Genomic DNA, 18,074 nt, shown 5'->3' on the forward strand with positions numbered 1-18,074 from the left:
TCCATTTAATTCACTCTTTTTCAAATGATCCTATCTGCCTCAGCAGCTGACAATGTTCTCAAATACTGCCTGTGACACAGACATCACTCCCAATACAGTAACTCAACAGAAAAGCTAACAGAGTCCCTCTGTTTTAACTTCATCCAGCTTTTTTTAATTAAATTTTTGAATTTTGAATTTTATGATACAATTATGTAGGGTCTGAGATCACCCCCAATTTCCACCCTCTGGATTGATTTTTCCCACATTGTTACAATAATATAGTTCTTTATAACAACTTATAGTTCCATTACTTATTTATGTGTGCACCGACATTGTACCCAGCTCTTTTTACTCTCCAGTTCCCATGCCACTTATCGATTTGTAAAAGATTTTTGAACATTTAACTCAATGGAAGTCACTGTGCCAGAAGCCAATGAAACTGGTTGTACTTCCCCATATCAAATTCATGATCAAATGTGAACGAAAGTTATATTAGTGAACAAATAACTAAACACAGCATGAACCTTGCTGGGAGAGTACGCTTAAAAAGCAATGGAATTTCACAAAAAGTTTCTGCAGAGCTGCTTGGGTGGGGTACGTCTATATTCTCCCTCCAATGGGAAAGCGCCATGCCTATGACACTTTGCATACACAGCCAATTAGCAGAGGGGTGAAAGATGTGATGCTTATAACACTCTCTCTCTCTCTCGCTCTAATTTTATGGTACAATTCCATAGGATCTGAGATTTCCCCTCCTGCAATTTCCTTCGATTGTAGCACTGCTAGTATCTACACTGTAAGATGATCACTAACGAGATTTTTGAAAGACAAGGCTCTACAGTCACCAGGAGATCATCAGCATGTGAGTTACACCAGTGTTTCACCCAGTTCCAAGAACCCTGACCCTGTAAAGTTCAAAAGGTTTCCATCACCTTACACTCCTCTTACCAATGCTCATCATGATTTCCAAAGGTACACTGGATGTCTTCCCAGGATACCTAAAGTGTGAATAAACAGATTGGAGTCAAACATCCCTCTGAATATGTGGTACTGTAATTTGCCCTAACCTTACCAACTCACAACCTTGGAGCATCTAGTCACATACACAAAAGCACTTTAATATCTTCATAGCTTTGTGGAAACTTGATTATGTTTGGGACACATGTTCAGCCTATGTTGCTTTAAATGCCTGTGTCCTGTGTTGCAGTGCCTGGGTTTGAGTACCAATTTCAGCTCCTGACTCCAGCTTCTTGTTAATAAACACACTGCTGATGGCTCCAGGGACTGGGTCCCTAACACCAATGTGAGAGGATTTTTTTAATTCTAAGTCAGAATGACATGGAGAGACACAGACATTCCATCCTCTACTTCAGCCTCCAAATGTCCATGGCACCTGTGGCTAGACCACACCAAAGCTAGGAACCCAGTACTCTATCAAGTTCTCCCATAATGGTGGCAGGAACCCAAGTACTTGTGCCATCACACATTGGATCCTAGGATACTGGGCTGGAAGCAGAGTCACCAAGGTGCAAACCAGGCTCTCTGCTATGGGATAAGTGTATCGGTCTAAGAGGTGACTTAATCCAGTATGCCAAAATGCTAGCCCAAAAACATGGACTGAATTCCCAGCTCCCAGCATGGCAGGCAGTTGAGTTGTAAACAAGCAGATGGGTGCTCTCTCAATCTGACTCTTTCAAATAAACAAAACACACAAATACACTTGATAATCCCTTTCCAAGAGTTCTTTTTAAAAAGATTTCATTTCTGTATTGAAAAGTAGACAGTGAGAGATGGTGGAAGGAAAGATGGAGGGGAAAGAGAGGGAGTGGGAAAGGGAGAATGGGAGAAAGAAAAAGGAGAGAGAGAGAGAGAAAAACTTCATCTTCTATCTGCTGGCTCATTCTCCAAGTGTTTACAATAGCTGGGACTGGGCAAGGCTGGAGGCAGGAACTACATCCTGCTCTTCCATGTAGATGGCAGGAACTCAAAGCCATGAGCTGTCATCCACTGCTTTCCCAGAAGCGTCAGCATGAACCGGACCAGAAGTGTGGAATCCAGGACTCAAACCAGGGCACTCTAATAGGTTGGTGTGTCCTAAGCTGTGGCTTGACCTGTTGTGCTATGCCAGCTCTATCCCACAGTTTTGATGTACATATTTTTAACTATTTTTCTTTACAGAGGTTTCTACCGAGCATAAAGCCTCAGGACACTAAGCCTGTAGCACCATAAAATGCAGCAAACAAGGTAAGTGGACCACGCACAGAGCTGCCAACCAGATAGGGCTCTCATGAGGAAAAAACCACACAGAAAGAACAGCGAGTCTTGACCTGCAGGACTCTTGCCATCCTGGGCTCAGAATTGGTTCCATACGACTAATCCAAGTAAAGAAGCAATTTAGACAATATTTCTCACCCTGCAAACATTGGAGTCATTGAAGCAGAACCATTTTCCATCCATCGAGTTCCAAATATAGGCACAGTTTTGACCAAAGTTCGCCATTCCCATGTGTGCAATCACGGCAAAGAATTCATACTGTCCTCTAACCTGGAAGGGGAGAAGACATGGAATGATTAACCTGCCATCCTCCTTGTCATCACACATTTAGTCACAGCCTCCTCTCTGCCAGGCATTGCTACTGCAAAAGCAATAAAACACAGTCCTTGGCCTCAGGAATCTTCCTTCCTAACTGAGGAACAATGGAAAACCCACAATTACAATGGTGTGTTTTGTACCAGATTCTGCAGAGGTTCTCTGAGAAGTGTACATTTTTGCCCAGAAAAGAAAAAGGACAAGAAGGCAAGGAAGGGCTGAGGGGCTGGAGAGATCTCCCCAGAGAAGACAAAGTTGGGCTGCTCTAAACAGATAAATAAGACTGCAGACAGGTTATAGGAAGATGTATCATTTTTAATGTAGACTCCGAAATTGAAAGATTTAGTGGTGGAAAAGAACATAGCATACTGAAGACATAGAAGGCTGTGAGGGTGCTCAGAAGTCACAAGAAATCAAAATACAGAGGCCAAGTTAAAAATTCAAACTTTATTCCTTGAGTAATGGGTCAAGGAGACAGAGTGTTTAGAGGAGTAACATCATTATGATGTCTGTGTAAGAGAAACACAAAGAAAATGTAGCTTGGACACTGGGTGCTGGGAATGGTGTCAGCATTCCACGTGGGTACTGATTTGAGTACCTGCTGCTCTGTTTCTGATCTAGCCCCCTACATATGCACCTGGGAAAAAAAGCAGATGAGAGCTTCCATCCATTGCAGCCATTTGGGGAGTGAACCTGCAATTGGAAGATTTCTCTCTCTCACTCTCACTCTCACTCTTTCAAATAAATAAATACCTCTTGGCTTTCTGTTTGTGGACACTACCAAGGAAGCATCGCCCTCTCTTCTCTTCACACTGATGTTAGGTGAGAGCTTCCCAAAGAGCCCGAACAGCCACGGAATCTCTCCATCAAAGGGCTGAGCTTCCAAATAAGTCCTGAGAGTTTATGGAGCCATTTTAAGCAGTGAGGAATGCTCACGGACTGTGTGGGATGAGATCTGAACACCAAGCACTCCAGTGGCTGAAGGGTTGTTACCTACGCCACCATGGAGGCGTGGACACAGCCATGAATGCAAGGCCATACTAGTGGATGGAAAAGTGCTGGAACCAAAGAGGGCTGACCCCAGAGAAAATTCTCCAAGATCCAGTGCCAATCTAACTGTGAAAAAGAGCTTTACTGGGGGCATTTCTTTAATTTGCCTAGACACTGAAGAGCATTACCTCCCACGTTATTTTAAGCAATACAGGAAAATCAAAATGAGATCATGACTGATAGAAGCAATGGCAAGAAGAGGGGTTTTGCTTTTGGTACTTCTGATGACTGTGACTCCGTGGATAAGACTGCCACTCAGAAATACCGTACTGTGAATGGTCACAACTGTGGAGTAAGAAAGGCCCTGTTCAAGCAAGGGGATGGATTGTTTCATCTATCCCAAGAGATCAAAGTGGTTCTGGAAACGTTGGTGGTGGGCGTAGAGGTAGTTTCGGTGGCAATGAAGCTTGAGTGGCTGTGGCAGCTTTGATGGCAGCCAAGGTGGTGGTGGTTATGGTGGTAGTAGGGACGGTTGCAATGGATTTGGTAATACTGGTGGTTGTGGAGGAGGCAGCCCTACTTGCGCTGGAGGAAGCAGAGACTGGGAAAGTGGTGGAGAGGGTTATGGAAAGCAGGGCAGTAGCTACAGAGAGAATGGCGGCTGTACCAATGGCGGAGATGGCTTGGGCAGTGATGGGGGAGCAATTTCAGAGGCCGTGGAAGCAACAATGATTTTGGCAATTACAACAAACAATCCTCACGTTTCGGACCCATGAAGGGAGGAAACTTTGGAGGCAAGGGCTGCAGCCCCTATGGTGGTGCCAGTCTATATTTTGCCTAACCAGAAGAGTCAATGTGGCTGTCACTTGCAGCAGCATTAGCTGTGGCAAGGGGAAGAAAGCTTGAACGAGTGCCGGGAAACAAAGCTTAGCAGGAGAGGAGACCCAGAGAAGTGACAGGGAAGCTCCAGGTTTCAGCACACCTGTGAACTCAGCCAAGCAGAGTGGAGGCGAGACCCAGCAGCTACAAAGACGACACTTTAGTCAACACTCATGAGTATTTGGGACAAAAAAAGCCTCAAAGACCTTATTGTAAGTAATTGCATAACAGGTTATTCTAATTTCTGCTCTGTGGAAAGTGGAAAGCATTCCAACAAGGGGTTGTCATGCAGTTTTTCTTTCTTTTCTTTATTCATACCCATGCTATTGATTGCTAATTTGATCATGACCCTGAATAAATGTGTCTTTTTAAAAACGTGCTGTGTAAAGTTAGTCTACTCCGAAGCCGTCTCGGTAACCTTTCCCAAAAGTATACAGGCGGAATTCATCAGGGCAATGCCAGGTCCCATTTGGAATTTCCTCACAAACGACGTGGGTGCAGAAGCCATTGTCATCATCCTGACAATTTCTGTTGTGACGTGACACTCACCATTAAACGCCACCCAAGCAGATTCTCAGGATTATTTGGTTATAAAAGTGACTGCTGGTACATCCTTTGCAATACCAAAATTGAATAATGGTACCAGATAAATTACCGATGAGGATGAAGCTGTGTATCATCCAGTCTCATGTGTAATCAATCCATGATTTAATTATCTTGAAAAATAAACTTACAGTACATCTTGTTTAAGAATTAAAAAAAAAACTTATAAAGAGGCAAGATTTCAATCATGTCTAATTCTAAATTCATACTGAGGAACAACTTCCGGCCTAGCAGTTAAACAGTCCCATCCACATCCGAGCGCCTTGCACATCACTGCCACTTCCTGCTAGTGTAGACGCTGAGAACTGAACTACAACTTGTGAGGACTGGGTTGTGTTCACAAAGCGAATAAGCAGATGGGAGTTCTCTAAACACTTCTCTCACATAATTTTTTTTAGAAAAAATAATAATTAATCCCAAACAGAGGAAAGTGAGAATAAAAGTTCAAAGCAAATAAATAAATAAATCTATATTTAAAACATGAAGATGAGGGGACAGGTTTGTATAAATTTTGATTTAAAAACAACCACCTGAAAACTGGCTTGAAAACTAGGAGAGTGTTGACTGTTTAAACACAGGGCTTGGCTGAGGCCTTGCATGTGCTGGGATCCCATATGGGCGCCAGTTCATGTCTCAGCTTCATGTTCCACTTCCTATCCAGCTCCCTGCTTTTGGCCTGGGAAAGAAGTCAAGGACAGCCCAAAGTCTTGGGACTCTGTACCTGCGTGGGAAACCTGGAAGAAGCTACTGGCTCTAGATCGGCTGAGCTGTGGCCATTATAGCCACTTGGGGAATGAACCAGGAGATGGAAAATCTTTTTCTCTGTTTCTCCCTCTCTGCCTTTCCCGTAAAAATAAATATATATATTTTTAAAAGCAAATATACAGGATAGGAGTTGTGGCATAGGCACCTGTGATGCCAGCCTTCCATACGGGCACTGGTTCATGTCCTGATTGCTCTACTTCAGATCCAGATTCTGCTAATGGCCTAAAAACATCAGGTGTGTTGGGACCCCTGCCACTCACACAGGACACCTGATGGGTCTCCTGACTCCTGGCTTCAGCATGGTCCAGCCCTGGCAGTCTGAGTCATCTAGGGAGTGAACCAAAGAATAGAAGATCTCTGCTTCACTCCCTGGAACTCTTTCAAATAAATAACTCCTTTTTAAAAAGCAAATATAAAACAGCACCATATGCAGATAAAGATAATGAGTTAAAGGCTTATGCTATTCACACACAAGAACATTTACCCTTACAAGGTGAAAATACATGCAGGGAACTCAAGGACAGAAGGAACAGAAGGTGGAGACAGAAATCTTGAGTTTCAGATGATCCCTGAGAGCGTGGGAGTCACTGGCATGACATCCAACACTGAGAAGGAACGTAATTTAAACCAAACACCAAGGAAATACTGGATGAAAGAAGCGCTATTCACAGATTGTTAAAAAGCACTAGGAAACAAACACTGAGTAGATAGAATTTTAAGGAGAGCAGTCATTAACATAGAAATCAGAGATATCAAGAAGACAAAATACATATATATATACATATATATTATATATGTATGATTTGTCAATAAATCATTACACTATCTTAAAATCTCAGGCAGTCAAGACAAAAGATGTTTTGCTTAAAAGAACATAATGACAGAACAGAAATGACTGTTAAGTAGGATCACAGATGAACCAAGAACTCTAGCCTCTCATTAAAAAAAAAAAAAAAAGTTGAACTCAAAGAAGCCCATGGTGACTGCCAGGGGCTGGGGTTGGACAGGGGGTGGGATGGGAAGATGTTGGCCAAAGAACAAAGAAACAAAGTCTTAGAGTAAGTTTCCAGAGATCTACTCTATGGCACTGTAATTTAGTTAATGCCAAAGAACTGCATACCTGAAAATTGCTTAACAATGAAGTATTTTACATTTTCGCACCACAAAAGATATATGTGATGTTATTCTGTACTCCATAAATATGTATAAGCATTACATGTTAATTTTTAAATCATTTTTCTTTTTTTTTTAAAGACTTATTCATTTTATTACAGCCAGATATACAGAGAGGAGGAGAGACAGAGAGGAAGATCTTCCATCTGATGAATCACTCCCCAAGTGAGCTGCAATGGGCCGGTGCGCGCCGATCCAAAGCCGGGAACCTAGAACCTCTTGCGGGTCTCCCACGCGGGTACAGGGTCCCAATGCATTGGGCCGTCCTCAACTGCTTTCCCAGGCCACAAGCAGGGAGCTGAATGGGAAGTGGAGCCGCCGGGATTAGAACCAGCGCCCATATGGGATCCCGGGGCATCAAGGCGAGGACTTTAGCCGCTAGGCCACGGTGCTGGGCCCTTAAATCATTTTTCAAAAGAATTAATGTGTGAGGTGACAGATAATGTTGATTAGCTTGAGCTAATTGCCCCACAACATACACATGTTAAAATAGCACATTACACATGATAAATACCTGCAAATTCGTGCATTACATTTTTTTGGGAGGAATAAGAAAGATAAAAGGAATATGAGTAAAAGAAAAATCAGGGAAGCTGGGTGTGGCTCATTCTTGCAGGAATCCCATCCGGCTGTGATTATTGCCCTCCCATGGCCAGCAGGGGGTAGGATTTACTAGCAGACAAGGTGGCAGAAAACACAGAACTCAGCAACTGGGCTGGTATTTTCAACTAGTGTTCACCCACCATGATGCCGTTTAACTCATAGCTTAGGTCTGGGATCCTGTGGCCTGGGAAGGAACTTCCAAGCTAAGCATTGATGCGTGCGTGGAGGGATGCTTGGGGAAACAGGAAATATGGCATCTTACCAGACAGAGGGCGAGGGCAAGGCGAGCTTCTCACCTGTTCCTCAACGTTGCTGAGGTCTAGTTCACTCAGAAGCACCTGACGCAAATCCAAGCTCTGGGGGAAAAGGAGGAGTGGCAGACCTTCTGTGTCTGTGAATTCCTGCTGGAGAAGCGCATGAGGTTGGTCAAAGCTGAGGGCAGACAGGTCAGCTTCAAGGCCTGGGGAGAGCAAAGTTAAGGCAGCAATGAAGCTCTCTGACATCGACTCGGGGTCACTGACTCGTGTACTCCTCCATGAGTCGCACAACACGTGGCCTCCAACTTTGCTACTACACCACTATCCATCTTCCACGGGCACCTGGACCCAGCAGATCTTTGATGTTTTCCCCAGGGAACTGGTCCAACTCCGATGGAGCTGCTCTTTCTCTTTTTCCCCTTAAACGGCTCAGTCCCTGTCAGGGGTGTGATCTGAGAAGCCCTATCCACAGCCCTGGAAATCAGAAGCCACAGGACCCCAGGTGCTCGCCTGATCCTGACTCTTTGTCATGCACCACAAGGTGCCCTCTGCTGGTTCAGCGTGCCTGGGTCCCCTGAGACGTGGGAGGCGCTGTATTTTAGGTAGGTGTTCTTCCCACAGTTCTGACAGAAGCACTTGCTTTTTCTTGATAGCTCCTTGGGTTGCAAGTATTACTGTGGGCGTCCTCCTGTGACATGCAGGAAAACAAAGACAAAGCACGTTGCTATTTCCTGTTCGAAGTACAGCCTGTCACCCAGCTGGGGGAGGTATAAGCAAGTTCTCCCAATACCCTCTGTGCCACGCAGTGCCTTTTTTCAGTTGTTATTTTATTTTGATAATCTTTACATACTTGTTTAGGGCACAAAGGATCAAGGGTTATGGGAAAATTGGTAATACCATCATTTCCACTTTCTCTCTCTCTCTTTTTTCCTGTATCTGGGCTAGAGAGGGGAGGATAAGGGAGAAGTCCCATCCAGCCTCCTACCCATGCCAGGGTCCCCGACATGGGGCATGCTCCAAGGGCACTGCTCAAGTGGTTTGGTAGTTCAACAGTTCTGAATTGCCTATGCAGTGTCTTTAATGTCTGACCCACTGCGGGACACTTGTCTGGTCTCAGAAACAGCTCCATGCTTGGGGGAACCAAACAGGTGCAGCATCTATTAAGGGAGCAGCAGGAAAGTAGAAATAAGAGTTAAATATACCTTTTGCCAAATCAAGGTAGCCCTTAGCCACATCTTGGCAAATGAAATAAAGTGACACTTAACAGCCAAGGGCAGGTGAAAGCAATAAGGGGACCAGATCACTGAGTCCTGTGGGAACAGTGAATCCACCAAGAAAACTCTCTTACCAGCATTCCCAGGGGCTTTAAGTTCAGGTCAGAAAGGCTGAGAGGGAGAGTCAGCAAGCTACTGTTTCTGCTTCTCTCTGTGGTGCAGTCAAGACAGACCAAGCACTGCTTTATCCGAATTGTATTGAGGTCCTGAAGCCGCTGCACCTGCGTGAGAGATGAGGCGAGACATCAATGGGCAAGAAGCAGGTACCAGCCCAGGCCAACTCACAGACACCGGAGCCACCAGCTAGGAGCTGCACAGTGACAGCCATTCATAGGACCTACTCACAAAAGTGAAAAAAAAATCACAGGGACTATATGAGGAATGGCAATAGGCATTTTGTATGGAGTAACATTCATTCCTCTCTGTGTAACATACAAATCACAGCTGATGAGTTCCATCAGTAACCCCGGTGTGCCCCAGTTCCAGGTCTTACCAAGTCCACATCAGTGATCTGAGCCTTAATGAGATTCCAAATCATGAGGGAGAGCTGTGCAGCATCATGCTGAACAAACACTGACCAGAGAGAAAAACAATCGCCCACTTAGTAAGGTCCTTGGAGAGCCTCTCATGCCATTGCGCCCTAGCCACCTTGAGGCCCACGGATCCCTTGTCCTTTTGTGGCCCCCCTCTCCCCCAAAAAGCCCAAGTTGGCACTACCTATGGGATGTTCAATGAATGAAAATCCAGCGCTATGCCTATTTTTTGAGAACTCATCTTGAACTGAAGAGCCAAGAGCCAGCACTGGGAAGCAGAAGGTGAATCAGCTCAGACTATGAGCACCAGTTCCAGTCCTGGATGCTCTGCTTCTGAGCCTGCTCCGTGCTAGCGTGCTTGGGAAAGCGGCAGAAAATGGCCCAAATAATTAGAGTCATGCATCGATGTGGAAGACCTGGAAGGAACTCCTGGCTGCTGGCTCCCAGCTTCTAAGCAGCCCAGGTGTCACTACTGTGGTCATTTTGGGAGTAAACCATAAGATTGAAGACATTTCTTTCTTTCTTTCTTTCTTTCTTTCTTTCTTTCTCTCTCTCTCTCTCTCTCTCTCTCCACTTTCACCACCAGCCACCCCACAGCTCTGCCTTTCAAATAAATAATCACTCTCTTTTATTTTTTTTTAAAGAGAAACAAGTGGGACCAGCACTGTAGCCTAGCAGCTAAAGTCCTCGCTTTGCACACCCAGGATGCCATATGGGCACTGCTTCTAATCCTGGCAGCCTCACTTCCCATCCAGCTACCTGCTTGTGAAAGCAATTGAGGACGGCCAAAATCCTGCATGGGAGATCCGGAAGAGGCTCCTGGCTTCAGATCATCTCAGCACCGGCCATTGAGGCCACTTGGGGAGTGAATCAACAGACGGAAGATCTTCCTCTCTGCCTCTCCTCCTCTCTGTATATCTGCCTTTCTAATAATAAATAGATAAATAAAATACATAAATAAATAGAAACAAGTACCACTTTGGACACGAGCATCACATGAGAGGGTGATGGCTCAAGGAACTGAGTCCCGGCCATCCACATGACAGATTTGATTCCAAACTCCAGACTCCAGCCTTGCCCATCGACAGCTGATGTTCGCATCTGGGCAGTGATGTCTATTTCTCTATCTAGACAGATCTTCCCAACTGTTAAGGAGGGCTAAAGGAAAGTGAAAATACGACGGGAATGGTGAAATGGGGCATCCATAATTCCCAAAAGCAGTGCGAACACTGACAAAAGCACAGTGAAGGCCACATAGGACAAACCCAGAGCTAACATCATACTGCACGTTGGAAGTTAAACTCTGTCTTCAGTAAGTTGTGTGCAAACATCAGTAGTATTTTTACATGTCAATAATAAACTTGCCGAGAAAAAGATGCGAAGAAATCCATTCACAATAGCTACAAAAAAGCATAAACAACTAAGTTTAACCAACAAAGTAAATGACCTCTACAAAGACAATTACACAGTATTATTCAGAGAAACCTAAGAGGACACAGAAGATGGATAGTTCTCTCAAGTTCACATAGTGGAAGTTAATACTGTTTAAATGTCCATACTGCCCAACGGGATTTATAGACTCAATGCTATCTCCATCTATTGAATGATATTCTTCAGGAAAAAAAAACCCTGAGAACCAGCATTGTGATATAGAGAGTTAAGTCGGTGTTTTGCTATATTAGAATCCTGGCCACTCTGTCAGTGTGCTGGACAAAGCAGACAATGGCCCAAGTGCTTGACTCCTTGCCACCTAAACAGGAGACCCAGATAAATCTGCGGCCTCCTGGACTTGGACTGGCCCAGCCCCAGCTGTTGGAGCTATTTTGGGGTTAAACAGCAGCTAGAACATCTCTCTGACCCTCTCTGTGGCTCTGCTTTCCACTAAATAATTCTTTATAAAAACACACTCCTAAAATTCATACAGCACCTCAGGATATCCCAAGTAACAAAGAAACCCTGAGCAAAAAGCTAAAGGTATCACAGGACCAATGAGACAGAACAAAGAATCAAAGGCTAAATCCTTGGGTCCCCAGTCTGGTAACCTTATGGAAAGATGCCAACAATATACACCTGCAAAGAACAACCTCTGCTTGGCGCTGGGAAAACTAGATATTCATATACAGAAAAATATACCACTAAACTACTTTCACCTTGCACAAAAAGTCAACTCAGGATGGGTCCAAAACCTCAACCTAAGATCTGAAACTATGAAAAGACTAAAAGAAAACAGGGGCAAGACTTTAGGACACTGCTATGGGCAGTGATCCCAAAGGCAAGGCAAGGCAATCAGAAGTAGTAAGTGGAATTTCATTAAATTGTTTCCACATAGCCAAGGAAATAATGTAATACAAAGACAGCCTAGAGAGTGGGAAAAAATTATTGCAAATATTCATTCAACAAGGGATTCAAGTCCAGACTACATAAGGGCCTCAACTCAACAACAAAAAAAATTACAACAAAAATCTGCTTTTTAAAAATGGGCAGATAATCCAAATAGACACGTCTTCAATTAATGCAAATTGCTGCCAAATATATAATTTTTTAAAAAATGATGTTGACCCTTAACCTCTACCCTGACCTTCCTCCTCAAAAGGGTTTGAAAAAATCTAATTCCCTTACCTAAAGGATTTAGGGAGCTGTGTGTGTAAAAAAAGATTACAATTACAATTAACTTTGAGAAACCTGGTTACTCTTCAATCATTGCGATTCTAAAACCTTTCATCCTTCTGTTTCTCATACAAGGAACTCAATGGTTTGTTTGTTCACCTCCAATATTGAATAACATTTCCTAAAGTATAATAAATATATACACTGACAGATAAAATAAAAAACCTGAGGCTCGTTTTCTCGTCCCCAGGGAAGAATTCTTCAGGGTGGCAGTGGTTAGTACAGACACCATCCTGACGGGAAAAGCTGCAACTCAGCCTTCTACCAAAGCCTGGCCTGGGGGGAGAGTCCAATGTGTGCATCAACTTGCGCTGCATACAAACAGCACTGTGTACCGCAACAAACATGTGCCAGTATTACGAGACAGACAGGAAAGGACAGGACAGGACAGGGGAGGGGAGGGGACGAAGGAAGAAAGAGGGGTACGGAGGGAGGACAGACATATATATATACATAATACATCTCCAAAAACAGAAGCAGAAGGAGCCGCATGCCTCATAACCAGAGGCCAAAGCTCAGGGGCAGGGGTTGGCCACCAACCCCGAGGACAGAAGCCACAGTCTGCCCTCCTAGACCCCGTGCAGATGGCCATGCCACAACCTCGCCACCTGGAAGCCATACTGAGTGCTAAGCTACGGCCTGCCCTGGTAAACCCCGCATGAAAGCAAACAGCAACCTCCCCTCCTGCACCTGTGCTAATGGTCAAGCTACCTTTGCCTTCGGGAACCTCAAGACCATGGTCAAGTCACCACCTGCCTTTAACAACTCCAATGGGCGCCCAAGGAGAGGCCTGTGCTCACAGATACCACCAATGACCAAGACACCACCTGCCCTCATGGACCCTGCGCTAATGACCAAGCCATTGGATGCCTTCCTGGACTCCGCACCCAGGGCCAAGCTGAGGCCAGCCCTCCTGGACCACACACCAAAAGCAAGCACCGCCTCCGCACCGGACCCTGTGCTGATTGCTAAGCTGCTGCCTACGTTTCCAACCCCGTGCTGAGGACAAAGCCACCACCTGGCCTCCTGGAACCCACACTCAAGGCTAAGCCGTGGCCAGCGTTGTAAACCCAACAAGTTGCAAGTGGACACCTCGCCTCCTGCACCCCTGCTAATGGCCAAGCAACCGCCTCCCCGGCTGGACCCGCACCCAAGGACAAGCCGCCTCCTGTGCTCCCAGATACGCACTAGGGCCAAGCCGCTACCTCCTCTTCCCGGACTCCTGTACCCTGGGGGGATCTTACCTTGTAGATGTCCTTTTCGGTCTGTGAAGTTCTCCAGCCAAACTCAAAGGCCAGGCACTCTGGGGGAGGCGCCAATTCCACCTCGCACGCTGCCGGCTCCACGTCCACCATGGCGGCCACCGCGAGGCCCTCCCCTGGGGGGGTGCAGGTGGACAGCAGGTGCGACGAGGGTCAGCCGCAGTCCAGGAGCCCTTCGTGTCCTCTCCCGAGGGCCTTACTGCATCTTCGGGCAGAAAATCGGCTCCCCACGGAGAGCCAAGAAGTGCGTCCTCTTCCTCCGCTTGTTCTCCGCAGACTGAGGGTGCGGGGCCGCAGCTCCTCGCAGGAAGTGACCGTGGGGCCAATCCCTCCGCGGAAGCACCACGCAGGATTCCTCCGCCAGACGCCCCGCCGTCGGGGACCCTTTTCTTCTTCCTCCCCGACCCCAGGGCGCCCGTCTGTGTTTCCTCTCCTAATTGGGGGAAGTTCTGCGCGGCCGGACGGGGCCTGGGTAGACACACGTAGAGTTTTAAAAAGTATGGATGCCTGGTCCCATCTGCAATGCACATGGCAATTAGATGCAAAGCATTGATTTCATTTTTTCCATCATGGAAAGGGTGGGTGTATAGAGACTACCTGACTCCTTTCCACAAACACTTATAAATCAGCGTTCTCATTAACAACGTTGCAGCAAGTAACCTTGCACATTTAACATGTCAGCCATGGACCGGTAGGCATTGTTTCAAATTCTTACTTCCTCCTCATAATAGGATTAGATATCCAAGCCTATATATCTGTGATTATGTAATGCTTCCCAACAGTCTACATCAATGCTCTGATGACTGTGGTGGTAGACACACAGCTTCTTTGCTTAATGGAAACTGGGCAGAAGTAAACTATCATATTTCCAAGAAGGGACAGTAAGAAGCTTTCTCTTTCCTCTGATACTTCCCCTTGCCAGAAAAGCCGTATACCCCAGGGAGCAGGAATTTCTGCCCTAGTCTAGGAATGAGAAGATATGTACCAAGCCAGAAGTTGCTCTTCACTAACCGCACACTGCAGACAATCAGTACTCACACTTGTGAGACACAGACTTTGCTTTGAACTGCTAGTTCAAAAGATAAATGTACTGCCTAGTTTGATAGATATTGCCAAACATCACCACATAGGAATAGCATCATCTTACACTGTAAAAATGTGCAGCTTGTCTGTCCCATCACCCGGATTCTGCTACAGGCCATGTTAAACTTTCAGCTCTTTGCCTGTCACATTGTCAAGAGTTATATTTCGATGTTGTTTGAATTGGAATTTTGAAGACTGACAATAATTCTCATTATAATTTAACAGCTTTGTGTTTCCTAAAATTCTGTGTAAATATATTCAACGCTTTTGGTGTGTCTGGAGAGCATTTTCTTCTCAATTATCATGCTCGTGCTAAGATGGTGACTCCTCAGAGAATCATTGGATACTATATATATTTTTCTCTCTTCTTTAAAAGACTTTTTCCTTTGTTGTACATTTTTCTACCAAATTCATTGAGGCTTTGTTTTACTTTAAATACTCAAATATGTGTATATTTTTTCCAGGTAGAAATAAAACTGAAATCATCGAGAGCTTCCCAAGAAGTTGCTAAGTGATGAAGATGATTACAAATGAGGTCAGTCTGCTTTATGAATAAATTTATTGGTTGTATTCAGTCAAATTGAGTATATTTAATAGGCATGTTATATTCTTCATAACAGAGATATATGGGTTGGGTTAGTCTTTTGATTAGTAAATCAAGATTCTTTATTTCATGATTCAAAAATTTATTGTAGGTATCAGTGGAAAAGTATAAGCCTGCATGACTCTACAAATAGCCAAACAAAACATGAGTCATTCTTTATGTCTAAATGAGAATTATCAAAAACAGAATCAAGAAGTCAAAGCAGTTCTCCGATAATGGATTGTAATGAATAACCTGATTGATAAAGCCACTTATATCCAATTCACCACGAAACAAGTATCTCAAACAATTTCCTGTAGCCCCTTCCTGTTTCACGCTCATGCACATAAAACAATAACACAGGCCCTCTTCCACAAAGGCTTTTAAAATATTTTTAGATTTTTTTTTGCTAAAAACTAAATGATTGGAAAGCCCTTCATCATTAGTTCAAATAGCTGTAATACACTTTTAGTTTTTAATAAGTAGTGGATTATTTAAATAAAGTTACATGCAGAATTGCAGGGACAAGCTTAAATTATGTGACAAAATCAATGAGTTCTTCTATCTTACTTATAACCGAGTTTTACTCTGTTATTAGAATTATTGCGACACAATTTATGGAAAATAAGTGGGGAAAAAAAAACCCGCTGACACATATCAAATATCTCTTAATTATAGTGCTAATCCTCCACCCTAAAATACCTTGATCAAATCTATACTCCCAGAACGATTTGAGAAGATTGAAAAACTGTTCATTTCAACATGCCTTTGTCAATAAATGCAATGGTAAAATGTTTTAATCTCATCATACTATTATGTATGTTTGTCAAAACTTAGACCTACAAATTTACCTTACTCAGTTTGGGAAATGTCAGCCTTACAACCTAATTGGCAAAACCAGTTAATATTTTAAAACTAATCAGCAGGATCAGATTTTTTTTATGTCATAGAAAGTCTTGGGCCCAGCAGCGTGGCCTAGCGGCTAAAGTCCTCGCCTTGAAAGCCCTGGGATCCCATATGGGCGCCGGTTCTAATCCCGGCAGCTCCACTTCCCATCTAGCTCCCTGCTTGTGGCCTGGGAAAGCAGTTGAGGATGGCCCAAAGCTTTGGGACCCTGCTCCCGCGTGGGAGACCTGGAAGAGGTTCCTGGTCCCGGCATCGGATTGGCACGTACCGACCCGTTGCGGCTCACTTGGGGAGTGAAACATTGGATGGAAGATCTTCCTCTCTGTCTCTCCTCCTCTCGGTATATCAGGCTTTCCAATAATAATAAAAAAATCTTAAAAAAAAAGTCTAAGTTCATTTTTTAACTCAAATAAACATGTTAATATTCATTTCTGTGACAACCAGCTCACTTATGAATTCCACTGCTGCCATAAATAGGTAAGGCAAGGTCTTCTCGAATACCTTGAATGGATGCTATAGTGGGCTGCCAACTGCAATATTTCCTCCTGGAGCTCTGTTTTATGTTTGAGATTCCTTCAAGAGTGATTCACTTTTCATAACAATAGTTGGAGAATTGAAGAAGTATAGTATCTAAATGAAAACTGTCAGTGTCTCAGCTGTCCTGTCTAAAATGTATGTGAGTTTCAAGAAATACATCCTTTTCTTTAGCTGCTTTAGGAACACGAATATGCACAGCACGGGGCAAACAATACTGCCTTAATTAAAGCTTTTTTTTTTTTGGAAACAACTCTTATTTCAAATGATCTCTTTGTTTCATTCCAGGACAAAGCTTTCCTTTTTGCTTCTCTGATTCATTAGTTACATTTTTGCTGTCAAGTAGCCAAAGGGAAAGGGAAATCATCATGAATTTCAGACGGCTAAAACTCAGAGTGGCAAGTTTCAGAGAAGAGCAGTTATTTAATAAGAAGTCCTAGAATCTGGTGTACTAGAAGTTATCTTGTCTGTGTACAGTTGGGGACGTATTTGTTTCTATAAAAATTCATCAGTGCTCTAAAATAAAAATCATTTCCCAAAGGATGGCATTTATTTACTTTGGGGACTGTGTAACTGGAAGTTTTGAAAATGTGACCTTTTAATAGTGTTGTATGGGAACTGGTACGATTTCTTATTTAAGAAGATAGACACTGGAAAGAGCTGACATGTTCACAAGGTGGATCACCTGTGCCTAGTGCAGGACTGCCCCCTCAAGTTCACATACACCTGCATCTGTGACTCTGAAATGACCTTGTAAATAGATCTTTGCTGACATTATCAAACTAGTAAGAAATCATTCTTGATTGCTGTGGGTCCTAAATAAAATTTGGGTGATTTAATTATAATAAGATGGTTGAAGATAGAAACATACACACACGCAAAGAAGACAATGGCAAGATGGGGGCAGACACTGCAGTCATCAATACGGCAGATCAAGGAATGACAATTATTGCCAACCACCCAAGAAAGGAATTATTGACATACTAACTATACCTGTGAGGACTTGCTCCAAATTTCCTTTTCGGTTTTATATGACTGGAAAACTGAATTTCAAGAAGAATGTGTATGCTCAGACCATGATTATTTGAAGAAGAGAGTGAGCCCAAATGAGAAACATGTTGAAAATATACTGAAGAATTATTTGATAATCTGCAAAAATTTTAGATGATTATTAGATATTGGCAAATTTTCATGCTCTCAAAGTCAAATTTGAAAAATTAATTTAACAAATTAATAAATTAATAAAGAGAAAGTGTGACGGAGACCAGGAAGCAATTTCTACTGCCACTGTGTGTGTAGACAGAAGTGGGTGTTGGACTGAACCGGACCCTATACGGGCAAGCACACACAAGAGTCAGGTTTAAGATCACTTCAGATGAGGTTTCTTTGGG

The 18,074-nt window shown here is 43.8% G+C and overlaps 1 protein-coding gene and 1 pseudogene across 1 annotated transcript; one reads left to right on the plus strand and one right to left on the minus strand.

Moving 5' to 3' along the window:
• Positions 1-926: 926 nt before the first annotated feature.
• LOC131483056 (ubl carboxyl-terminal hydrolase 18-like) lies at positions 927-13,670 on the minus strand. The gene is given in 9 exon segments (XM_058679917.1): positions 927-980; positions 2,395-2,526; positions 7,881-7,957; positions 7,960-8,044; positions 8,423-8,512; positions 9,160-9,336; positions 9,609-9,715; positions 10,995-11,097; positions 13,560-13,670. Coding segments are annotated over 9 exon segments (936 nt in total).
• LOC101530717 (heterogeneous nuclear ribonucleoprotein A1-like) lies at positions 3,132-4,402 on the plus strand (annotated as a pseudogene).
• Positions 13,671-18,074: the final 4,404 nt, after the last annotated feature.

Source organism: Ochotona princeps, chromosome 22, assembly GCF_030435755.1.
Source record: "Ochotona princeps isolate mOchPri1 chromosome 22, mOchPri1.hap1, whole genome shotgun sequence".
In the NCBI taxonomy this organism is placed as follows: Eukaryota; Metazoa; Chordata; class Mammalia; order Lagomorpha; family Ochotonidae; genus Ochotona; species Ochotona princeps.